At 40.7% G+C, this 27,321-nt stretch overlaps 1 protein-coding gene across 1 annotated transcript; it reads right to left on the bottom strand.

Moving 5' to 3' along the window:
- Positions 1-2,292: 2,292 nt before the first annotated feature.
- Positions 2,293-27,000, bottom strand: ugt8 (UDP glycosyltransferase 8). Its single transcript, XM_076091884.1, has 6 exons — positions 26,916-27,000; positions 11,033-11,865; positions 8,259-8,401; positions 4,226-4,302; positions 2,929-3,148; positions 2,293-2,674 (listed from the first exon to the last, which is right to left on the bottom strand). The coding sequence occupies exons 2-6, from the start codon at positions 11,861-11,863 to the stop codon at positions 2,293-2,295; spliced, it is 1,653 nt and encodes a 550-aa protein (XP_075947999.1). The 5' UTR covers positions 11,864-11,865; positions 26,916-27,000.
- Positions 27,001-27,321: the final 321 nt, after the last annotated feature.

Genomic DNA, 27,321 nt, shown 5'->3' with positions numbered 1-27,321 from the left:
CAATTTCTTTTTCCTTTTCCAGACCCTGTTCATAGCTTGTGTAGCACCTACAGGCCCACCTACCATACCCAACAGCTGAACTTGTTATAGATGATGATGACAATGATGATGTTTCAAGTATAAAAGTCTGTTCTCAGCAGGGCTGGGTTGGGCTGTGCAAGTGTAATTGTAGCTCACAGAGAAAGGAACATCATGAAGGTTTTCTCAACTATCATACACGACGGGGTTGGTTGTTAGGTCCTCAACAACGTCTGACAGGTTAAGTGGGAGCATTCACTCTGTTACTTTCAAATACATTGCTACATTGTCCACTTGTGAGGCTTTCGTAATTTGGTAAACAATTTGTTTGCTAGAGTGCCAATTGTGGTTGCAATTTGAAACTTTAAAAAGTAGATGGACGGTGCTGCTGGAACAATGGGAGGAAAATACAGTAAGTGTGGCCTTGTGGTTTGATGAACTGTCCAACTGGAAGTCTCATGTTCATGAGATTTTTCTGTCCCGTGTCCATGAGCCCCGGCCCTTCTGAAATGTCCATTAGCAAGATACCGAATCCCCACAAACTCCAAAGATACTCTTCCAGCTCGCCCTGTACTTTGATCTCCTCGACGGGGGTTCAAGGAAAGAGAATTGCGCTGCGGGGATCGGTGTCACTCATTGTAGAAGTAGTGAGGTTCACCTTTGTTGTTGGAACTAATTCACTCTTTCACCCTCCTTTCACCCTTTTCTCCATCTGCATTGAGAATTAACAGACGCAGGGGTCGAGAAACAAACCTCATTTACATTGTTTCATCCGTACACTCAGTCTAAAGCTGTACAGTTATCTAAAACACACAAGCAAACAACAACAAGCCCATCTACACATGTATTCAAGCATACTGCATAAACAAATATTTGCATAACAAAAGGCCACATACAGATCAATCATTCACACTAAAAGTTAAAATAATTACATACGGTTGACCTAGTTGGTCCGTGAAGCGCAATAACAAAATCGAACGGGCTTAACAAACTTGCAAAAGAGAGGCGCTAAATGGATTTCTTCCCCGAACTGTGTAATTCAAAACTAGCATTTGCGACATACAGTATGTTAGAAATGATCCACCGAATGAATCATAGAGAAATGTACAAAGTCATGTGTCGTGCTAAAAATGGCAATCAAGTGATGAATCCTTACTGATTAATAAATAGAAGATGGAAATGGGACTGACAGAGCAAGTAATCGTACATCAATAATGCTCTGACTCATCCCTGATCACCTGGATGAGCCAGAGCACATTTCTGATCTGGCTCTGCTGATCCACAGTATTCTCAGAAGTCATTTATATATTTTTTGACGATAACTTTTCACACTGATAAGCCAAACAGAGTTCAGTTAAGTTACTCTCTACCCCAACAAACTGTCAGTCCAGAGACAATGGGACTGCTGCACAGCCAAATGCTGTCACAGGATGACACTACCATGTGAAGAGGGAAAATCTAAAATATTTTCATCACGGATTATTTTGAAAAACAAGCCCACTGTGGATAATCCAGCTGCTGTGCAAAAATTGTAATGACTGCAGCTGTCAGTCTTTTGCTTTGTTTGTTTCACCAAAATGAAGCACACAATCCTTTGCAAATGTTAGATTAGAAGAGTGTTTATCTACCATAATGGTATCACACCATTGATACATCAAATAAATTAAAAATAGATAGGTTAAAAAGGTTCATCGTTAAAATGTGTACAGTAATAAATAGATTGGTCCTCTATTTACAGTTTACCAGACATTTGTTGAGGCAGAATTTGCAGTTAAAAACATTAAATCCTAACTATTTATCAGTCATTTGTTCTGAGGATGAGGGGTTGGCGCTCAGGATTTCTCCTCTTTAGCATCCTTCGACTGGTAAGGAGAGCAGGAAGACAGCAGAAAACATGCAGGAGAGATGACGCACGTGAAGAAACTATGTCCTCCCAATGTGTCTTCCCTGTGTTTCATCCTCAATTACTTTTCAATTTGGTGTTGTATTGCAGTAGCTGCTTTTGTTAGAGTTTTCATTAAATTCGCCTCAGTGCACACATACACCAACAAACACACACACACACAGATTTTGAGCACCCGATGCCTTGCTCTGTCCCCACACGATGCATGGTGTATCCTCCTACAGCCTCTTGCTTGCTCAGAGTAGCAGTTGCCTCTCGACACAGCCCTAAGAACAGCTTTCCTCTCAAAGCTTTTATGGAACCACTAAAATAAACCTAGAGCTAAATCCTTGGGGCAACTTCTTCCTCGTCCCTCTTGGCCATTCAAAACATTAATTGATCTTCTTCTCGTTTTTCAAAGAGCCGTTGCGTTTGTGTTTCCCATTGGCCATGCTCTCGCTGTGGCAATGTCCGTTGGCCATGTTACCATCATCCCTGGCGACGTCGCCTCCTCTGCTCTGATCGCCATCCTTCCCCCTCAGCAATCGTACCAACCGCCGCAGGGCAAAGACGGTCAGAGCCAAGGCAGCCCCTACAGTAAAAATCACATCCAGCAGGAAGTACTGGTAGGGAGACACCTCATATACAGCAGAGCGCAGGTGGCTGGCACCGTTGTGACGTAGAACGTAGCTGATCCAGTAGACGGCCCTGGTCACAGGGTGGCCGGGCTGGTCTTTGTGAATGTTGGAGAGAGTGAGTGCTCGCTGGCGGTACCTTGGTGGGGAGAGACAGAGGTTGGGAACGAGGATGTAAAAACAAGGATATAAAAAGGGACAAGGACACAAGGACACAAGTCTTTATGGGCAATCTCATGAGAGCACAACCACATAAAAGGGAGATAAAGATGGTGAACATTTCGTGTGTGCCATGAAGTCACAGAGAGATGATTCCATATATGGTCACCAGATGGCACTGATGAACAATTGCACTAGTGTACAAAGCGTTCATGTGTGATTTAGGAATCTAACCTGGTATCTTTGATGACACTGGTCAGGGCTGTGTAGAGGTCTTCCTCGGTCATGTACTTCCAGTGTAGCATGATTCCCATACCTTTGGCTGCCACACGAGTCATGGTGTCATAGTGGTCTCCAAATAGGGGCACACCTACCACCGGCACCCCGTGATACATGGCCTCGTAGATGCTGTTCAGGCCACCATGGCTCAGGAAGGCCCTTGTGTTGGCGTGGCCTACATGACAGGAGGGACGGGGGATGGTATTTTGCATGTTAGGTGGTATGTTCATTCGTCATTTTTTGACAGGGTGCTTATTTTGCTATATTATATTACAGTTTATACTGTACATCTTATAAAATGCTTCACACAGCAGTATTTCACTGTTGCTCCCCACTTTGGGAATGTGATACTTTTGCAGTTAGAGGAAAATAGACAGTCTGTGTGTGTGTGTGTCAGTTCATCAGTATAATTAACAAAATACAAATTTCAATGTAAATGCTTTACTTTCTCTATACCTATTTCAACAATTTAATGGTGTAATCTACCGAAAACATGGCCAAATTGAATCCCCCTCTTAATCAGTGCCCTATCTATCCACCTGCATAGTTTCAGTATGATTACCTGAAGTTTGAAAGTTTGGTTTTTGGCACTAAATACAGCAACAACAGCAAAGTTCATATGCAAAGGGAATCACACTTCAATTATAATCCGTTGCTTTCCTCTCAATAGATGAAGCGAGTTGGAGGACATGCTCCAGTTAAAACTAGCCCACAAACGTTATTATATTTGGAAGGAGATGCAGCTGCTGTATTTATTCAATGAAATAAACATTGAATTGGCCATTTGGCCATCAACATAAATGCACTTTGGTGCAACAGAGTAATAGGAAATATATGTTTTATGGTTTTATGGTGAACTGTTGCTCTAAAATCTCTGTTACTGAGCGACCAGAAAGCCAGACAGTCTGTATTTGCAGGGTTGACTAACCACGGTGCTATTACACCACTGCAGAATACTGTGCTAGCTGAACATCTGAATGTTGTTGCATTGCTAATTCCTGACATATGCGTGGCTTACACGCTCAGATTCTACCCACTGCTGTGGTTAATAAGTAGGTATGGGAGGAACCCCCTCACACAAAGCAAAGTCCGCCAGACCCTACGTTGGACCACCTTGTGTGAAAATGCCAAGCATAAGCTGTGACAAATAGATTTACATTTATATGGCTCATTTCAATAAGCCAATTTGACAGTTGAGAACTAGAAGGTGAAGTACACATGGCAGTATGCGGCGTCCTCCAAATGTACTCACCCAGTAAGTCATTCTGAGGCATCCAATCAACAAGCTTGGTGTTGTTGCCAAGGTTACTGGGTGGAACTCCAGAGAATCTAAGGAAGGAAAAAGGAAATAATGACGAGTGAGATAGTTTAGCTCACCTTTTAGTAAATGATGTTGTCATCATAGTGTATGAACAGAGAGGAAAGCCCTGAGTCACTATTCACACAGTATTTCTTATTTGTCACATCAGTGCACATGTTATATCTACTCCCTAAATGCCTTTGTTGGAGGATTATATGTAAGCACTCTTTTATTCAAAGAATTGTCTGACACTTTGACTTTCTGGATAATACACTTATTTGCTAACCTAGCACACAGACTGGAAGCAGTGGGAAACAGCTAGTCTGGATCTGTCCAAAGGTAACAACACTACCCACCAGCACCTGTAAAACTCACTAATCAACACGCCATACCTCATTTGTTTATTCAGCACATAAACAGAAGTGTAAAAATGGCATGTAACTGTTTTACGGGGGGGAATGTGCCAGACTATTCCCTGTCCCAGCTAATTACCTTTCAGGGGTCACCGCTGGTTGCCTGCCAACCTCACCACAAAACTCTCAATACTGTTCAGCTAACTTATGTATTTTACCCCTCACGTTTATTTTGTGGACTGTATTTGTATTTCTAAGGTTGATCTTTCATTGGCGATACTTCTTCTTGGCATGAGGGACATGCATAGTGACGGCAGAGGATGTACGGTGAGTACAAGAGATGCATGTATGTATATACAGAAGGGTAAATTAATTATTTGAGTCTGACATTTGCATTATGCAGGAAGGGAACAAAGGGGAATTCAATGTTGATCTCTGTTTTGCTCAACAAAAAGCCAAAAAGCAGAAGGGCATCGCTTGTTCACCCAGACATTTAGATCTGGACCTTTTGTCTTCTACGGGTGGTGGTGAATGTGTACAGCATTGTGTGTATGTCTGTTGGTGTCTGTGGATGTGTGTGTGCGGAAGCATTTTCCAACAAATGCAGCACACAATACATATGCATGCTACATTATGACCCCCCCCCATCCGTCCATCTCTGTCTCCTTCTCTCCCTAACCCAGAGTCTTTCATCTCTCTTTCTCTCTTCAACAAAGCCCCAATTCACTGTCAATCAAAGCCTACATTCATGCAGCCAATTATCAATGACACGATTCATTTGGCCGGGTCCCTGTCCCTCTCATCAGCCCTCTTCCTTTTTTTTCCATTTGGAAGGGCCACTGAAAAGCCAGATTACAATTCAACGGATACCGACATGTGGAGCATCATTGTCAGTGCTTGGGACATTATTTTCTCCTTTTTAAAAATGTGTCATTTTATATCCTAAGATGACAAATTGTCACACATTATTACTCCAGCACTCCTCATTACAACACACAGTAGCTTTTGCCCACATCCCTGGCAGGCTTTTTGACAACCGCGCTATTCCAGACACTCTAACCACAATTTGATCCTCTTCGATCAAACCAGGGACTCTGCCCAGCTCCAGCTACTCGATGTGTTTCCACCCCCACACATTCTATCATATAGTGAATGTCTGTTGTTGAACCCTGCTCTTAGAATGCAACACAGTAGACTGCTTTTTTTTTCCCCCAGGTGCAGACAACCAAGGAAGATAAGCAGTCACATAATTAAAGTACTTGTGTGTTAAGGAAGGCATAGGGGGCCAAAATGTCGGTATGAGGCTTTACTAAATACACGTAAAAACAGTTTAAGCGGGTGTCTATTAGCTTTGTTTATGTAAAAAGGGTCACACTCAACCTGAGCTTGACTTTTCTCTCTCTTAGCTCTCCAGAGATTGATGATATTCTAGTTACTGTACGTCAACAGACTCACGACCTATTTTAAAGTGAATCTGTGTCATCTCTGTAACCTTTACAATACATACTTCATTTCCTCATCTTCAATTTCATTTAGTCCTCTACTCATTTCTTATTTTTGTCACTCCTTCCTTCTAATGCAGCACTGAAAACCATTCATGAACAGCAAGTGCAGAATGAAAGAAATAAGTTCATATATAATTGTGTAAAAGGTGTATAAGAGAAATAAGCTCATGTCAAATTGTTAAGTGTTAGGCCATCTTTGTAAGGAGTGCAGTGGAGTCAGCCGCTGTCACACTGAGGGGAAGGCTGTTCCAAAGCCGAGGGGGCGTAACCAAAAATGCTCGGTCACCTTTGGTTTGCAGTCTGGTTGGTGGAACAGCTAAAAGGTTTTTATCAGCTGATCTCAGAGGCCTGTGTTTTATTTATTATGATTCTTGGTTGATGAGAACAAACTCGGGTGATATTTCTTACATGCTGCTCAAAGGAAAAGTGGCTATCGAAAGTTATCCTAAGATCTTACAGACTTAATATTTCTTAGCATTCTCTCACACTTGTCCAACTGACATGATCACTCCTCTGACCTCTCTTTGAGGTGTCAATTAATGGTTTACTTTGAACATGAATCTAACTTTTATGACATGATCACTCTACTTTGAACATAAATCTAACTTTTATGACATGATCACTCCTCTGACCTCTCTTTGAGGTGTCAATTAATGGTTTACTTTGAACATGAATCTAACTTTTTGCAGTTGGTTACTTGTCATGTGTGGGTTCTAGAAATATAACTTAAGTAAACTACTGCACTCATTTGCACACATTTGCATGTTACACTCTGTGAAATGCAAATGTGTGACTTAGACACATTGCCAGAAGGAAATGTGATGTAATGTGATATTATCTTTAAAAATAGTTATTGGTTAACTTACGATCTATTAACTGAAAAGAAATAAAGACCCATTGTCAACAACATTCAAATATCAGCACTCCATCTGCACTGAGCGTAGGATTCAAATCCTACACTTTAAACTTATAGCAGCATTACTCAGCATGATGCTGATGACTAGAGTTAAAATTGAAACAAACATAAAAAAGATAACTACAGCAAAACTGGAATCAAAATCTATAAACCGAATAAAACTAACATTTTAAAACAGTATTAATTATCTGGACCAGACATACTACTTGTGGAGTGTGTTCGTACAAGTGAAGACCTTCACCAACATCTGCACACAGGTCAAACATTAACCCAGCTACAACATATACTGAAAGGGAAGTCAGGTTTAGGAGCTGCGTGCACTTACAGGGATCAAGGCGTTGCTCCTGCAGTCAATATTGGGACATTGTAGAATAGATTGACCTATATAAACAAATGTTATGTTCTCATAAGGATTGTGCAAGCTCAGGTCAGTTTGGATGTCTAATTAACTATTCTCCAGTCATCTATGGGATAAAAAGTACACAGAAACAATGTGAATGTGGTCAATGAATCACAAACTCCTAAATCCACCAAGATAAGAGTTAAGGGTTAACAGATTCAAGGATGGAATTTTAAACCAATTGCGCTCCTCTTATTCACTCCTCCCTGTTATGTTTTGTGTTTTCCTGCTCAGGTCACAGTCAGTGGATCATTCTGTGTAAATGATTACAAAAGATGAGATTTGAATCACACCTATCTCTCTCACTGGGCAAGCATTGCCGTTTTAGACAATTCTGTGAAGGACCTCTTGTTGTTAATTCATCCTCAACACATTAGTTTTAGTTTCCCCATCAAGGACATATTTTGTCTGCATGATTGTGAGACACTGAACAGTGTGTTTAACTGTTTGTGACTTTGCTGAATTGAATCAAATACGACGGTCTTGCCATCATTAAAATGTGAAGCCATCATCGTTAGATTCTGTCCTCAGTTTTCCTTAGAGGAGCACAAAGTCTCTAAGAGTTCAGGTTCTACAACTCAATGCTGTTTCTTCTACGGGAAGATCATCCCGTGAAGCAAATGTGAGGTGGGAATATAGACCTGATTTTTACAACAATGATTGTGGAGGTCCATATAAAAACAAGAAATTCAATTTCCCCCTGAGTGCTGAGCGGAGGAAAATCCGTAACTTGAAGCTCAAAAATCTGTGTTGACATGTTGTCACAGTGACAGCTGTGTCCAGTTATGAGAGACACAAATAGATACTTCACCTCCAGACGACACGCTGGGGCAGCCTGGCGAGGGCTCCTGCCAGTTTGTCAGCGATGTCATGGGAAAGGTACTTGACCCCGGCTCCAAACGAGACCACTACAAAGCCATGCTCCGCTGTGTCATTCACCCACGCCTCGAAATCCTGCGGGGGTATAATAGAAAGACAATGAGAGCTAAAAGAATACATTTTCATAGAGGTTCTTTGCCCATGAAAAAGATTCATATTAATACAATGCAAACACTACTATGCCAGGTACTTCCTTCCTGTTCATACCATATTGCAGCGGGTGAAATTATACCCATGTAGACTACTTCATTTCAAATTAAAGACATTTTTCACAGAACAAATGTCCACAGTAGAAGTTAATCAAGCAAGACAGAGAATGTCTAATTCATGAGGCTGTTTAATATATTTAGGTCAATGCCTCAGAACTGCAAGTAAGGATGTGCCGACCTTGCTTTCTGCAATTTGGTGCCCGGTGTTGCATCACATCATCATTTCATATTACAACATTAACGAACAACGTCGATAGTCCATAAAGTAACTAATATTAATGGTCCTGTATCATTTTCCTAATAAATTGACATGGCCTTATTTCATCACACAGCGTCTGCAAGGCACCAACGTTTCCTGTTTTTGACACATGAAAAATAAGTTGTCCACAATAGACTAGAATACTGAGAGCACCACAGTCAAATCTATGGTATTTCTGTTCAAAGTATATTCCTCGTTATATGATAATAACTTCAATAAAACTTTAAAAAAAATATATTAGTAGCATATTATCGCAAAATATCACCATTTTTCTCCAGGCTCTCATTTGTACAAAATGAAAACTGCGTGTGCATTACGTTTATAAATCAATTCATATAAAGCCATAGAAATGCAAGTCTATTATGGGGACGGCAATACAATATATTTGATTGTGTCTGTGGGGAAACTTGTCTTGAACTCGCAGCACTACTGATTAAAAGTAATTTACAAAACACCATCAAAATATACAAAAGTCAAATGAGAAACGTTTCATCAGATACATTTTAAACATCCTCCATATTAACAATAAAGTCCTTTGGCATCCTTTGAGGACACTAAATCACAACAAAGACTTTCCTCCTGTCCCTCTGGAGCTATCTCCACCAGACAGTTTCATTTCTCATCTGTAAAGTTTAGAGATATCTGAGTTTCTGATGCCAACTTAATATAATGTTGAAAGGAATTTCTTCATCGATGCTCAAAGAAAACACAGCAGCGTGCCTCTCTAGAATCATCCACAAACCTCACTGAGAACTATTTTTTATTTTTCAACTATTTTTCTGCAGAAGAAATGACATCCTCCTCCTCCTCATTGGGCCCTGTTCCACCTATCCACATGACTTAGTAAACCAGCTTCTGGTGAGTGAAGTGATGAGGGAGCAGCCATGTTGGAGTAGAGGGAGGGAGGCTAACGGTCCAGCTGCGGGAGCTAAGGCTGGCCCTGGCACGGGGCAACATCAGGGACACACTGGGCTCTGTGTCCCTACAACGCAGCCTCAGTGACCCCATAAAAGAGTCTCAGTGTCCCCAGAGCTCTGCCCAGAACAATGGCCTCGTTCTCCCTCTGCTTCCATTCTTACTCCCTCCACACAACACAGCACAATGCTTCCTATTTCCCTATTGGCCGGAGTGGCATTCCAAAACCCCCTGCAGTGGATGCCAATGGCCCGCGCCCTCGGGCCACCGAACGCTAGACTAACCCCCCGTCACCGCCCGCCTCTGCTCTCCGTGACTCCCCTCCCTCTCTGCTCAAAATCCACCGCTTCCATTCAACCCAAACCCAATCTCACCCCAGCATCGTCTATAAAGGATGGCTTTGTAGCGGGATTGATAATAGACGTTACCAATGATAGCGGAGACGATGGGGACAAGCAAGGACAGATACAAAAAAATACTGAATCTCAGTCAGACTGATAAGACTGATAAGAATGGAGATAATACCAAGAGTGTATGTGAACTGACAATGAGCTTCAGACTTCATGAGTGACAAAAGTATAGGGACGTAATTCCACCCATGAACTCAATTGGATGTAAAAGATTCTCCCCCAATTTTTAAAAAAATAATTAATTGACATTAATCAATAACAACTGCCGATTAAAAGATTGACAGATTTATGCGTAATAAGAAAAACAAGTGTGTAAGTGGACTCCTGCTGATAAAAAGACAAATGTGTAAATGCTAAAGCATAACAATATGGCTCCCCATCTTGCCTATAAAAACATTATTTAGCATATTGTAATAGTCAAACTCTTTTGCCATTAGTTAGCCATTGTATTGCAGTACTTTTATTACTAATGTCACAGAACCCTATTTTCATGTTCCAGCATCCATAGTGATGCATAAGCACTACAGACACTGACTCCATAGTAGTGCTAGGCCATATGACAATATACAGTTTGCTAAATAATGTGAGATTATATTAATTTGTCACAGAATTTGTATATATACTGTATATTCCATAATATGGTTGATGCTGGGATAACCATCCCGTCACCATGTATCTGGGTATATTAGGCCATTGTGGAAAAGACTGATTTATGACCACATTAGCCAAAAACAGACATTGCTGTCAAGTTATTTTATCCTTCAAAAGTTTCTTTTTTTCCATAGATAATGTGATATAAAAGTGAAACAATGCATAAGACCTCATGTTCATGAGACCACACAAAACCACTGTGTCTGTCTTTGCTAATCTCACCATGTGCTTGTCAGCTGCCTGTGTGTATCACAGTACTGACCTGTGGCAGTGGGTTGGGGGGCTTGGTAAGGATGCCTCCTATGTACACCACATGTGGCAGGGTGGGCCTGGGGAACTCCAGAGCCATGTCAGTGCACAGCATCCACATCTGGCTGCCCTGCACCAAGTCCGCCATGGCCACTTGAGGCTTCACTCCATGTTTCTTCATAATCCGGTCATACTTGGGTAGCGCAATATAACGGACTCCAAAGCGCTGCACCAGGTAAACAGCTGTGTTGGCGATCCTCTGGACCAGAGACATGTGGTCTGTGAGCAATGAGTTGAATTCGGGTACGTATGAAAGTGGGGCTGGGGCGCCCGCCTCTGCAGGGTACCACAGGCCGGTGCTGAACACGGCATATTTCACACCCAAGATATGAGCGATCACAAAACCACACATCTCATTAGGGTCCACCAGCAGCAGGTCAAACTTGGCCTCCTTGAGGCGGGTCATCACCTCAACACTGCCAACAACAGCGTCACAGTTCTGGGAGTAGTGGTCGAGAATGTCAAACAGTTCCAGAAACGTCAGGCGGCCTGAGAAGATGTTGCTGACTTTGGACTGGAGGAAGTTGTCGGCCGTGGTGCTGTTAAAGATCCCCGGGTAGCGCTGCAGGTGGTAGTTAGGGGAGGGGGGCACCCCGCGACCCTCTGAGATCAGAAAATGGGTCTCGTGGCCCTCCTGCTGCAGAGCCGTGGCCAGCGTCTTGAAGATGTAGAGGTGTGATTCAAACATGATGGGCGGGACCACGATCACTTTAGCGGCCCACGATGCACCGGGACCCCATGTGAGGAGGCCAAGGAGGAGTAGTAGTGACGAGGGTAGCAGCATGGCTGTAATTATAAAGAAAAACAAAGAAGCGTCATACTGCAGATATGAATCAATGCTGGTCATCAGGTAGAAAAAGATTATTGTTAGAAATGTAATCAAACATTCTATTCATTCAATACTGAGAATTATTGGGCCCAGGTCAGAAAGGTGCCTCGATAGGACTGACAGAAGGTAAAAAAGAACATCATCTTAAACCTTATTCTGGCCCAACATTTCTCAGTCACCAACATAGGGGAGAATCTGTGTGCATCAAACTTCATTCCTGGATATGAACGCAATATTTTCCTCTTCCTCGACTGGGTTTCAGTTCAGTTCAGTAGTATTGAGAGAATACACCTTCTCAGTATCTGTGTGGGTAGATGTGTTGTATCCTGATTTGTTTACCTTTCCTAATCCACCTTTGCCTGTCTCTCTCTCTGTATTTCCATTCCACCCCTTCGTCCCCGCTCACTCACTGTGCACAGTGTGGGCAGCACCAACGCCATTCTAAACCTCCGGCCACTCTCTTCACAAACACAAACACAAAGATCCATTATCATGCCACCATGTCATAGCCTGTGCCCGATATATATGCCTACACTCTCCCTCTCACTTGGATTAATCATCTACACTGGAGAACCGCTTTACGGAGAGTCATCAATTATCCACGATTTCTCAAACTACAATGACTAAGCCATGCGCCCTTTCCGCTGGGTGTTACACCTGAAGACATGTGTCGACCATGGGGGTGGGGCATCTATAAATGAAACTCTTTGGACCGGGTTTGTGTAGTAAAAAAAGCAGTCTAAATGATTAACTACAGACATAACACAATGTAGCTGCAGATGAATCATTTTGTACCGTTTACATAATAGTCAGCTGTCTCCTTTCCAAGCTTTCCTTTTAGCGCATTCATTTAAAAAACGCTGTTCTAGATTATCAATTCATGACTTCAGACGAGGCCGAAAGAAGTGGATGTACGAGGGCACAATTGTGTTAGCATTGAATGCAATCAGACTTAAAATGCGCTACACCTTGATAAGAAGTTTATTATAATGGGAGAGGTCCTTGGTTTAAATCCAAATTGGGTGTTCCCTGTGTGGAGTTTGTAGATTGTTGCGTTTGCATGGATTTCTTTCCACAGTCTAAAGACAGACGATTAGGGGAATAGGACATTTTAAACTGCCTGTAGGTATGGATGTGACTCTACATCTGTATGTGTCAGACTGGCAACCCGTCCAGTCCGTCTTAACAGGGTTGCATCGGCCACCTGTTTGTCCACAACGTGAAGTTCCTCTCCACAGACAGCTGGGGTAGGAAGAGGACTCAAGGTGGCCACGCTTCTCTTTAGCATTGTCCTGAGGATATTGTTACAAACACTTCTCGGCCCAGACTGTTGACGGTAACTATAGAAACCAGCCGCTGTCTACCTTGGACTGTGATGCGTCATTACTTGAATTACAATTAACAATGGAGTCTGGTTACCCTGCACACAGCGAGGGGAGAGGAGATTATCGGAATTAAGAGAATTAAAAGGACACGAAATCATCAGGTGAAGACAAAGTGGAGATGAATAAGGCACACAAGTTAAAACAGGAGATAAACATATTTTAAAGTTTGTAAGGAATTTACCAGTTAATTCATAAATATTGTGCACAAGCAAAAGTCACCTGCAAAATATATTCATACTTTTCCTTTAAACCCAATACACTGCCTCGACTATATTTTCACAGTTGTTTTCCCTTCTGTATCAACAATAAGAGATTTTAGCTCTTATTTAATTGTTCCTGAAGAGAAAAATTCTACACATATGAATAATTATTTCCAATGTAATGTATAACCATGGTACACAAGTGATTGCATTGAACATCAATTTGATTATTTGATATGATTATCCAAACATGTGCCATATTGTGACATAGGTCAGTGGTTTTTTTTACGATACTTACGACAGTTCAAACTACCTCGCAGAGTTTACTATGCAGAACAAATGACTACTCAGGCCTCAATAAAACACAATGAAACTCTGACATATCTCTGCTAACATCTCAAATGGATTGCCTTATATTGCAGTTTTTAGTTGTGTATAATTAAAAACCACACCAATTACAGCTTGAACCGGAAGCTAATTTCCTCTATTAAGAGGGAAAACAAGAAGGTAATTATACGGTGATTATCTCTCTAATACCATCATCTGGACCAACGTTATCTTGATTTAGCACAGCGGGAAGAGCTGCCTTGCTGCTTCCACAGTGGGGGTTAATTAGCTGAAAGCACCCTGTTGAGAGGGGAGATGTGTCTTCTAAGAACTGATATTAAGTCAAACACAAGTCAGTCCAAGCGGTTTATTTTTGCATTATATATTTCAAATGCAGCGTGATTAACTGATCTTCCAAAAGAATCCGAGTGGGGTCCCTTGAAGGCCAAGTTTAGCAGGACTAGCTCAGTAAGGCTCTGATTATTTAAAAAAAAGAAAAAGAAAGAAAAACACACTGACCAAATGGGTTTAGACATGCGGTTCACTTTAGCAGGTCAGATTTGAGACAGATTTGTAACCTACCGAAAGCTGTTAAGTGTAATGAAATCATTGAATGTAGTATGCAATATTGATGAGACCACAAGTCAGATTCATTTCAACGTCTGCAACAAACATACCCCAGTGCACGCATGTGTGAAAAGGCACATGAGCTTAAAGTCTACGGAAGGTTAAGGAGAATATTGTGATATCTGTAAAAGAACAACTCTGTCCTTGTATGTCTAACATGAAAGGCGAAGCCACGAGCACTCTGTCGATAAGTTGAGCTAAGGTCAAAAGCCTTTACATCTTGCATTATGGTGACAACAGAGTTAAAATGGGAAGAAAAACACTTGGCAACATGGTCTCTCTGCATGCCCTTATATCTTTATTTTTAGATTATGGAAATATGGCAAAATGGCCTACTGAGCTCTCAGCATTAGGAAACCAATCATCCACATTAATTTAGTCAGTCCTATTTAACCCCATTCCCTCACCTATTTCCTTCCTCTTTCTTTCATGCCACTGTTGCTGACTCCCTGCACTCATTCCTCTCACATTACATCCGACAAACAACAACCACCATCACAAAAGAACAGGTCTGACGGGCTCTGTCTTACCAAGAATGAACATTTATTAAAGCTAATAGACATAAAGCAGGGGGCTGAGGCAAAGCAGCGAGGTTTTCTGTCACCATCAACAGCACATCATTAACATAATGTACTGCAAATAAAATAAAAAACACTGATGACTGGCTGCGAAATATCCTTACACAAATTAGGATTGACAACCTTTATGTGTTGCAGCCTGTCTCAGATGAGTTTATCTGTTTGTCGTTGGCTAAATAAGTGTTTCTTTCTTGTTTCTTTCTTCTTCTCTTCTTAAAGGCACACCTCATGACACACACACACACACAGTTTGAGTGTTCAAGCAACACCACTAAGAATGGAGGATGCATATTAATCAGTTAATAAACATGCTGGTGTTGGCAGTGTCTTTTTGTCTGTTTACACATCAGGTGATCGTGATCAGGTACCCTGGTGGTGCAAAATATAAGATGATAAGCTTCTGTATAGTTTTCAGGTCATATAGGATAGCCTGCCGCACATTAGGGATTTAACATTGAGCTGTACCCTCCCAACAGCTGGAACTGAAATATGCAAAATATTACATCACAAATAAAACTCTTATAATAACTCGCACAATGTCATACCTGAGAGGGTGCCTGTTTCCTTGACAGTGTTTGCTTTTCTGGAGTTTAATAAGCAACGGAAACATCTCACCAGGGTTTAACACAGAAATATATAAACCTGATGTATCCAGAGAGCGAAATCAGCATTTTAAAGTTTTATTTTTATTTCTGATTATGATATGGCAAAATATTAAAGTAAAACTAAGAGTAAGATTACCATTGCGATGCCACTAAATAATACCAGTCCACTAGTGAATTCACAAATACATCATGACAATTCAGTAGCGTTACTCGCCCACGGTGACATTTCCGTTCGTTAGGGATAATTCGCGGAGGACTAGAAAGCACAGACCTGGCCTCACCTACATCTCACGAGGTTTCGACCGTGGCGTCGCACCTGAGCTTTCAGTAAAAACAGCAAAACAACACCGCAAAGTTCACAGCTGTCAACTTCCACAAGTATGAAATATCATCTTCGCAACTTTAAGCGTGGAAGAGAAGAATGGAGGAATAAAAAAAGAGTTGCGTAATGTCGAGTTAACCAGGCTGCGGATAACGCTACACCTGTTTCTATCTAGCTCGCCGGTGCTGGCCTTACCTTGTGACTTGGACGTGGCTCGGGAGAGATGGAGGTGTGAGGGGGGGTGGGGGGTGAACCTGCAGTTGTTCTAAGTTTCTCGAACTCAAAAGTGTCGGGGAGGTAAAACACAAATAAGTGGCAAGGGGAAAAGTGGCAGTAAAGTAAAATGGATACCCGGGTATCGAAGACGGGGCAGAGGGAACAACATTAAACTCCCAGTGCCTCTCGTAGGGGCGGTGAAAGGCGGGACTAGAGGTGCAGCGAGATGGAGACGAAGGGAGGGGGGCTGTGGTTGTTTGAGTAAAGCACAAGAAGGGTGGAGTGGGGAGAATCGACCTCTGGTGCAGGTGACTGAATCTGTGTTGATACTGTCAACAGTTGGGATGATGTAAACTTTAGGCCACAGGTTAGATTAGATTGATAAAGGAGGCCAACATCTGGCCACCAGTATCTGGCTGACATCATGTTTGTTGGATTGAACACAGGGTGTATTCAATTGTTGATTGATCAAGATATTGCCTCCGAGGCAATTTGAATTATTACTGAGTTGTATTGTTGTTGCAATGGGCTATATATTGATATTCTACTGCCTTCTAATAAGACACCTTTTCTAAATGGTTTGTTAATTATACAGCTGCAAAGAATATTTTTCATTATTGGTTAACCTGTCAATTTTATTTTTTCTCTCCACAATGCCTGTTATAATTGCCCATGGTTACATCTTTAAATTGCTTCTTTGGTTTGGAGCAACAAAACTCTAAGATATTCAGATTAATATGCAAAACAGAGAAAAGCAGCAAACCTCCACATTTGAGAGGCAAGAACTATAGAGAATACCTTCCATTTGTGTTTGATTGATAACCTAAACGATTTATCAATTTAAATACAAACTCTGTTAATCACTAATGGATTGCTTCAATTGATTGTTTGACTTCTAATACGTTGTATGTTAATAACTCATATACTAATGCTTTATAGCTCAGTTATAAGCTAATAAGAAGGAACTTTTTGGTGGGGTTGTCAGGTTGTAAATAATCCTTTAATAATCAATTTGTTTAGAAATTATAAATCTGTGTAAAATTAAATGATGTGGGTTATCCATTGAGTTCACATTGTAATAAACCATTTAGTATGTTGCTTTAAATGTTATTAAAAAGTAATTAATATAGGGCTTTTAATCCATCAAGTCTGCAGTTGTACATTGTGTTGATGAATATATTCTGCAAGTAAGTGGTCAAATGTTCCAACCACTCAAAGACATGTGTAATGGGAAAATATGTCATAGTCTCATGTGAAGGTTTAAAGAATGTAAGTCCTAAAAGTGCAGACACCAAACTGTAGTTTCAGTAGATGACTTTAATTAGTTTAGTATCCAGGTGTCTTGTTATCTGTTATCATTGTGCACTGTTTCTTTTTTCTTCGTAAGACAGAGACACAGAGAGGCCTTGACTAACAGAGATCCTCTGTTTGAAATACTTTTGACTTCCTTTATGACGCGTTATCTGAAGTTGTAAAGGTGTAAACCTTTGCATGCAGATATGATGTGTGAGGGTAAAGAATGTCTATCCTGTCTCTGCATTGGTCATTTTAACAGTGTCACAGTGGCTTCAAAGGAAGCATCTGTTGTGAGTTTAAACTGTTTATTGTAAGGCAAACTGAACAAAGGGATTTGCAAACAGGAGATAAAGCATCTTCCTGACTGTCTTAAATGAAGTATACTAAGGCTCGAAGGATGACCTGCCTTTTATTGTGTTCTTTGTGTATTCTTGTTAGCTAAGCAGATAACAGGAAGCTGTCTGAGCATAAATGTCCATGCATTGTGACTGTTGGGTAGAGCACTCTTCCAGATCACTGCAATGTGTCTGTGAGACTGTTCTCTTTGCTTGCAAGCAAATAAATTGACTTTACAAACTTTGATCGTTCATCAAAACTCTGTTTTCTTTATATTGATAGAAAACCTTCACTTTCTTCTCCCGACTAGTCATAAGAAATATTCCACAACACATGTTACACAACCTGGCAACCTGTAAGTTATTCTTTTGAATAAAGCACAAGTAAATTATTTATCAACCAAACAAAGCCTCTATTTACACATAATAATCTCTTTATAAATGGTGCCTTATTGAAAAGTCAGACGCCTATTATATATACCCTCTCCCCAGAGGAGTAGATATGCATTCAATAGAAACTGTGAGAAATAAGTAATTGTTTCCATGTGAAGTATAAGGTTGATGCAGTGAGAGATTGGAAGAAACTGATCGACGTGATATTATGCAGAGATAGTTCCATGTCCTTAAGGCATGTCAAATATTATGTTTTTACTAGCATACACTATCTATCTAACTATCTGTCTGTGTGTGTGTTACTGTGTGTGTGCGCGTGCGTGTGTGTGTGCTTCTAAAAGATTGATGACAGAGGGCTGGAAGATAAAGTTCCTGATGGTGCTGGACTTCAGCACTCTGTTCTACTAAAACCATATTGGCGAAAATCCTTTGCAATATATCTTTATAATCAGCAAGATAATTAGCTATCCACAGCAAACTGTTGTGCTGAGCCACATTATTACACCATCTGCACTAGTCCCCTGTTTGTACAAGAGGGTGTGCGTGTGTGTGTGTTGTATTTTGTAGCCCGACAAAACTGCCATTAACTGTTCAAACAATACCAGCTGACGATTGTGTTATAGATAGCTTAGTCTTGATTCATCCACCAACTCATTTATTTTCATTTGCTATAGCACAATACACACACACACACACACACACACACACACACACACACACACACTATGTCCCGTAGGTATGAAGTACAGGAGAGAAAAGCTGGTGTGCTATTAGCTCAGGTGAAGGTGAGGGTTGGTAAAAGGGGCTCAGGGTTAACTCCATACCGGCAAACAGTCAAGAGAGGACAGATGCTTATCAGGCAGAAAGAGGCGGAGACTGATTCAGGTGGTGAATTCATTGTATTTGTGCTGACAAAGGGACTGAACTGGCACACAAAGGTAGGTCTGTTTACATGGTAAACACACGCATGTGCAAACAAATCTTCGAAACGGAATGCACATTTGGATAACTTTGGCGATGGGGGTTGGAGAGAAGAACGATGAAGTGTGTTGTTTAACACAAGTGGATGTTTGTAGTCTAACAGTGATTCATTTGTTTACACACACAAACTCACACTCAGTCATCCACACACACACACACACACACACACACAAACACCCATACACACTGTTCATCTCTTTCGATACATTCGTGGCTCTAGGCATCTTATTTCCTCAGCTATGCCCTGACTCATCACAATATGCCACTCTGCTATTGGCTACAGGGCCTGAGCATCCGCCCAGCCCTCCAATCCAAAAAGGGCCTGTAGATTTGACTCACTTGCCATTTGTCTGTTAACTGGCACGGGCCTTTACTCTCTCTCACCAAGTGTTTCTTTCTCACTTTGCCCAATTACACTATTTCTCAATGTCCCCCCCCCCCTTCTTCCTATATTCTCTTTTTCTCTGACCCCTCCCTTCCTTTCTCCCTGTCCCCAGATATCAGGTGTGTTACCTGACCTCTGCTATCAATAGTTAATCACCCTGGGACACCCAATCTACAGAGCATGACAGTACTCTCCCGTGGTTCCCGTGGTACCCGTGTGTGTGTGTGTGTGTGTGTGTGTGTGTGTGTGTGTGTGTGTGTGTGTGTGTGTGTGTGTGTGTGTGTGTGTGTGTGTGTGTGTGTGTGTGTGTTTGTGACATAACAACAGAGACAGGAGAGTGGGGGTGCTGAGAATTGCATATTTTGGGAGAAGTCAAATGCTGCTGAGAGAGCTGGGAGGGAGAATGGGCCAGGGGACTGCAAACAAAGAGACAGATGGGAAAAAAATGGGCAAAGATGAGAAAGCACAGGGACTTTGGATTGTGCAGGGCTAGGCAATAAAACACACAAAGCAAATGTTCTGATGTCTTAATTTGGGGGGGGGAACTGCTAATTCATCATAAACCTGCTGAATTGATGAATGAATAAATAAATATGTTCTGTTTGTCTATAAGGAATAAAACTGAATTAAACTGGGAATATTACGCATTGGGAGCAACACTGATAAAATAAATGAGCAATACTTGGAGAATAGAGGGGCTCACTAACTTTGAATCTTTTTTTTTTTTACATTTTGAGAACTCAGTTTGGGAGGACTCTGCTTCTATAAGCGTTCTGTTCTGCTCCCTAGTGGACAAACAATAGTATTACAAGATTAGTAAGCAAATCAGAATAAGAAGCTCTTTATTGCTTATAAACAGTTTTGCTACACAAGGAATTTGATGTGTAACAGTAAAACACATTGCAATAGTATGACATAATTTAGATATGCAAAATATGAAAACAAGAGCTCTTACTGTAACATTAACTTAGATTGTTTTGTTGGATTTTTTTGGAGGCGATGACCTAAATCACAGTTCACAAACAATTATTGTAATCCCTGTGAGGCATGGCAACATTTACACAAAATGAATCCTTCACTCCCCTCTTCTCTGCAGCAGTGCTAATGTGTGAAGGGTGATCAGCATATTAGGAGGAGATTTCTTCTGAAAGAGGGTCCAAGGACAGAGGGTGTGTGTCCTTGAGGTAAATCTCAAGCTCCAGCAGCAGTTATATAGGAAAGATAAAGAATTCTGATGTTGTGGATATATAGTAGTCAAGTAGATTAAAAAAAAGCCCTACAGCCCATAATTGCAAACCTAAAATCACAAATATTCCTCTAAGGACTTTATAATATGTATAGCATACGACGTTGCTATCTATCCTCAGACTATCTGATGAGAAAAACTCCCTTAAAGAACAGTTTTATAAGAAAAAAAAGAAAGAAATCCCTTCTCTTCCAAGAACAGACCTAGAGTGCTGACGATTAAAGTAATACCCCTGTGTGAGAGTATGAGACGGTAAGTACATGTTTCTGTATCTGATGGTAACGTCCCATCATTCAGCGCTCAAACACAATCTGTATATCAGATGATCTGCAGTGGTTGCCTATGTTAAATGAGAAGAGTTTGAACTGAAATGAACTTGATCATAATCGTGATAATGCTGATCAGAACCCTGCAGGGCAGCCAAACAGTGTGTTATCAGCAGAGTGACAAGTGAAGCTGTCAGACTGCACTCACATCCAGAGTAGACATGATACAATACAGAACATTTGAATTTAAATTATTGGATTTTTTTTGGGGCATTTGGGTTCATGCAGCCAAGTGACTTCACACACAACAAACATACTGTAGATCTCTTTGTGCCACCCTTGAGTTAACCACAATAACACTGGTTTAATGAAAAGGTATACCAGACATATTGTACATTATGTGAATACCTTATTTCTGATCACCATTTACTGAAGCATATGATTCAATAAAAGGTGAACGGAGCAAAGTTCTGTATCAGGGCACCATATGTTTTGCCCTGATGGCTGACAGGGCCAAGGTGTCCTCTGTAGAGTTCAGCCAGGGGCCACAGGGGCTGGACACAAACAAGAAAGTAGAATGGATACATTAAAACACATAAATAGATGAAATACACACAAAAAAAAAAGATCACGTCATTCATTTAATTCACAATAGTCATTTTACTTTTCCTTCATCACATATTATACTATAAAATACAAATATAAGTAAAGGGTGCAAAATGTCTTCTGCATGACCCTGGCTTATAGATACTCAGTTGCCAGTTTAGATGCAACCAAAACAGCTCTGCAATCAAACCTACCGTCGTAAGGTCATAATGTTGTTGATTGGATTGTTTTAGAGAGCATGTTGATTGAACTCTATCATCATTTTGGACTCTGCAGATTGTGGTGCAGGTTGAATTGTGTTGCATTATACTGCGATGTGTTTCCATCTTTCACTCTACCCTCGTTGATTTGAATGGGTTGGACATGATATTAGACTGTATTAGTTTTAGCTGGGTGTATAAAGTGGCTACTGACTCTACAGTGTGTGTGTGTACGGACTGAGCGCCTTGAAACGAAATACATAAGGGAATTTGATAGAGGATATTTTACAGAGAGCTGTAGCGAGAGTAACATTCAGTCAGAGGGCGTATTTGTGATAAGGAAGATGAGTTTGGGATTTTGCTGTTCTGCGCATACTAGGAAGGTGATTTCTCAGTTGGGTCACCAGAAGTCTCACGACTGTGTGAAGTGATTGCCTGGTCAGCACAGGGAAAGGACAGTCAAGCATGTGGTAGTGGCAGAATATGAATAATTGCTTATGTGTGGCTGCTGAAGAATAACCTGGAGGTCTGCAGGGCCAGACAACATTGAACATGTGCTCTAGCATGCACAGCTGACCGTTCTTTTGGAGAGAAAAAAAAAAGAGGTTGACATGGGAGAATGTGAGGAGGTTTAACAAGCTGAGTGTGCAGCCGTCTCAATGGAGCAACTGGATGGCATGTGTCAGGAGTAATGAGGGTGTGAGCATGCAGGATCAGGTTGGAAGTGCAGTGTGGATAATGTCAGACAACCAGTTGTCGAGACTCTCATCAAAAGTCTTCAGCTAATCTTAGTGGAGAATCGTGTGTCTAGATGTCGAGGATTTTATGGGAATTATTTTAACCCTTGTGTTGTCCTCCCGACTGCCATACACCTGTTGTCCTCTGGGGTCAAACATGACCCCACCTGGTTTGACTGTTTTTAAAGCATATAGTATAAATTGTCAACCAATTCTGTTTTACACCTTTAGTCTTACTTCAGTCCAACCCATTACCACAAATCGTTCCCTTCATTTTGGAATTTAGGGCCAATAGACCTTGTTTACATAAAAGTATACCCTGTTTTTGAGTGAAAATACAATGAAACAATGAATTATTTTGACTTTATATTATTTTTTACTATTTGACTTATCACAGAGAGGTACATATCAAAGTTTAGTGAGGATGCTGTTCTTGAATCATTTGAATTGTTCTAATGGCAGCACATAATCACACCTGTTGTCCTCTAGGGTCAAAAATGACCCCGTCAGGTTTGACTGTTTATAAAGCATACAGTATAAATTATCACCCACCTCTGTGTTTCAACTCCTTAGTCAACTTTATTCCAAGTCATTACCTGACATATAAAACATGTCAACATTCATTTCTGCAACATTTAACCCTCCTGTTACCTTCAAATTTCTTAACACCTGTTATCCTGGGGTCATTTTTGACCCCAGCAATTTGAACCTGCAGAACATAATTGTAATTAAAATTGCTACCCAAGTTTATGTGTCAGGTACTTAGTTTGTTGTTGACTACCTAAATAGCCCTTTAAATAAAACAACCCCCCTCCTTGTTAAATGATGACTGAAACTTATATAGCACAGCATGTTGTGCAATAGAATAGTTAGAAAGTTATTGATCATTTTTTTTTGTACAGTTTGAGAAAATACATATACAAGTAAACCATTTCTACAGTTATCCCCTCAGGTGTGAGCTTTGCTCAAGCTGAATAACTTTCAGAAGCCAATGAAGCTACCCAAATGCATTTTCCAGTGAGGACATTAAAAGTAAAATTGTTAGTTTTGAAAAGTTACAAAAGTTTGAAATGGAATTCACCAATTAAAATGTCCTGAACACTATCTGAGATTGCAAACGGTGCATGGTCTGAAGAATGCAGCAGCCCTGAGAAACACCTTACATCTGCAAGAAAACAGTTCTTGAAACAATTGTGACATTTGCGAAATATGCTTACCCACTTTGTAAAACAGAGAATAATCGAGTAAAGTGACCTTTCAGTCCATGAGTAAATACCGTAGAGATAAGGGTACATGCCTCAGAGGACTTGGTGAATTCAGCCTGAAACCAGAATGGCTATTCTGGTTTAGTCAAAGGCAGCAGGAAAGCCGTGTGTTAAAGCTATCTGAAACAATTTCCCTGCAATTATGCAAAGAGATTACATGAATTGACAGGTTTTTCGAGATTGCTAAAACATGCCTAACTCCGCTTTATCTTCATCATCACCTTCTTAGCGCAGCAGAAGTCGTGTCTTGCAAATGAGTTAACTCTTTATGGTTTCACACATTGTTCACACCCTTTTTCAAAACAGTTAACACAGATCTCATAGAGAGACACAAAACTCTGTTCGATACACTGTGTTAAACAAAGATGAAACATCTATTCATAGCTGATTGCAATTACTTGCATAATTACAAACATCTAATGCACCTGTGTGAAACTCCTTGGCACAGCTCCTTCCTCAGTAATCAGTCCTCACCCTATCTAGAAAGATGCCACCTCTGTGTTCTGAGTATTTCTGAGTCTGGGTGAAATTCTTTATTGGTTGTTTGGTGAAGAAAGAATGCAAGTACAAAAGCTGTCATGGTCCTAGGTTTGGTTCATGTCTCGTTATACCTCCTGCTTTTGTTTTTTTCCCCTCCTGTTTTCTATCTCACCTGTGTTTCATTAGTTAATTAGTCCCTAATGTAACTCTGTGTGTGTTCCCTCTTTCCTTTGTCAGGCTCTCTGCTTTGGTTGCTTGTGTCCCTTGTCAGTATTTCTGCCTGTGTTCCTCGTGCCCTACCGCTTAATTCTCAGTTTAGCTTTAGTTTTGTTCTTTGTTTTTATTCTGCCTGTTTTTTAGTCTTTTTTTGGAGTCAGCTTTTTGTTATTAAAGATCGCCTTTTCTTCCTTCAACCTGCCTGCCTGGTGTTCTGCATTTAGGGTCCTCTGTTTTGACCTGTATACACAGAAGATTGTTTGAAATAACTAATAATTAATTTGAAACGGAAGTTGTTGTTGAATGGAACGATTTGCTTTGCACGTGTGTGTGTGTGTGTGTGTGTGTGTGTGTAGAAATGGAACTTCTTGAATGGACAAACATGTGTTCGAGCAAATGAGAAAAACTGTAATGAATGGGACGAGTCTGGAATGTCTGCTGTGTGTTAAACACTGTCAGTGTTGTAAGAGCCATCCAGAAGCAATCAGTGTACACTGAGTTAGCAGTTAATTAGGTGCAGCTGTAATGCAATCCATTGCAACAGCCATGTGATAAATCCAGCCGTTGTCAATTAAATGGTCAGTTTTGCAGAGTTTGAGGCTGTAATTAGTGGCGTTATCATGTGTGAAAAAACTTTTGAAACACCTCTCGACATAATGCAGTTTACTAACTTCTGAAAAAAAATCACCAACATTTTGACAGTGTGAACAAAAACTGAAGATTATAAACCTCATAATTAATTCATTACAGGGCTGTTGCATTAGATTACAGCGCAAATCATATTTTTCTACAAGTTTGTGAACATTAACGACATTCATTTAAGAGTAAAAAGAATTGTGGCCGGAGAGACTGCTCTTCTGCAGAAACTGCATTGCAGCTTACCCTTCATTCTGACCTGCCTGGAGAGGGGAAGCAAGAGGGATACATTGAAATTAAAATCTAGTTTTTTTTATTTGGTATATATTCATTTGATTTGGAGCCCCAGTTTACATTGAGATTTCACAACTCTTTCAGTTGAATACATTTGTTTGCAATTGCGACTCAAAAATTGCGACTAAAAAACAAAAACATCTACTCAACACCAACTAGAGATACAAAATATGTTACACCTCTTGCAAAAGCAAACGCTTCAATCAAAACTATATAAACTTCTAAAACAAAATTTGATTTTTGCATCACAACTTAACAAACACCAAATAAATAGCTCTTCCCCACTGCAAACTGATGTGTGAATATAAAACACTTAGTCATTCATAGCATGCTGTAAATATAAACTGAACACAAATGCAATCTCAATATTCATATATTCATAAAAGTATATAATAATACTGATCAGGCACGATAGAGTAATTGTATCGCACCGTAAACTAAATACAGCATATTGCAGTTATAGTCTTCTAACTCTTTCTCCATCTGGTCTCTATTGTTGAGCACACTAAAGAGCAAACCTGAATCCTTTTTCGAGTGTTCAAGCTCTGATTTCTGGGTGATCTAATTGGTTACAGGTGTGTTCAGAGGAGCATCTAGCTGCAGGTGATTGATAATTGAGAGTACTATTTCACTGTCAGCGGTTAGCAAACAACACACACAGGCTTGTCGTATTGGATGTCTCATGTAGATCACCATGTGTAGTTATTTGCCACAAGTGTGCAGACAGTGTGCTTATGGTTCATCATACCTGGTCATGACAGTAATTGTTTCATTTGATTGTAATTGTTTCAGTAATTGTGCGACACATACACTGTGTCTTGGTAATTGCAACAACAGAAAACATAGTGGAAGTGTGCTTCATAGTCGCAATGCTTTTGTGTTTTGGTGTAATGTGCTATAATCCCCACAGGGGGGAGCGCAAACACCAGAACAATCTGCAGTATGTTGCCATCAGTTGATTCATAATATTCAGTGACATGATGAGATTCTCTTCGGCACTCTTCCTAGTCATTTCTTAATTGTATGCATGTTTATTCCCTGAACATGAATACAAAGAGTCTTTGTATATGCGCTGACATGTTTCATGTGACTCTGGCTCTCCAAGCTATACGAATCAAAGGCATCCTGTTAGGTCCCCTGACTTGAAACTTGGGACTGGAGAAAGATTTCTGATTGTGGAAAAACAGATGGCGTAATATGTGAATGTACACTGAAATGGAAAAGTACAGCTAGATGCATTTAGAAAGCACAAAAGCAGAGTCGTATAGGTATCACATACCAGTTCGGAAAGGCAGCTGTATATTTTCTCTCTTTTCTATTATAATTGGAAGTGTTTTTGTGCTTTCTGGGTCACAGAAAAGACAGGGTCACCTTCTCAAAATGTACAGGGAATAATTCAAATGCAACTTACTGGAGTCCAGGGGTCAGAAAATCCATCCATCCACATATCGCTCATCCTGCATCATCCCCCCCCCCCCCTCTCTCTCTCTCTCTCTCTCTCTCTCTCTCTCCTCTCTCTCTCTCTCTCTCTCTCTCTCTCTCTCTCTTTGTTTAGCTTCTTTTCCTCCCTTATGCTCGCTCGCTGGCTCTCAGCGATGGCCATTTTGTTTCTGCCTGCCTTATCTCCTGTTTGCAGTTTCCCTCTGTCATTATTCTGCTATTAGCTCTTCATCCTGGGGCTAAAACACAGGACTCACACTGACCTTAGTCACAGCTATGCTCCAAAACGTCTGCTTCGCAAGATAACACACTCACCCCCCCCACACCCTTCCCGTGCTCTCTCTCTCAAAGACACACACATATATACAGCCATGTTC

The sequence above is a fragment of the Anarhichas minor genome, unplaced genomic scaffold, assembly GCF_050575085.1.
Source record: "Anarhichas minor isolate MPS153535 unplaced genomic scaffold, ASM5057508v1 ptg000014l, whole genome shotgun sequence".
NCBI classification, from domain to species: domain Eukaryota; kingdom Metazoa; phylum Chordata; class Actinopteri; order Perciformes; family Anarhichadidae; genus Anarhichas; species Anarhichas minor.
The sequence above is the reverse complement of the archived record's forward strand: the minus strand, read 5'-3'. Positions and strand labels throughout refer to the sequence as shown.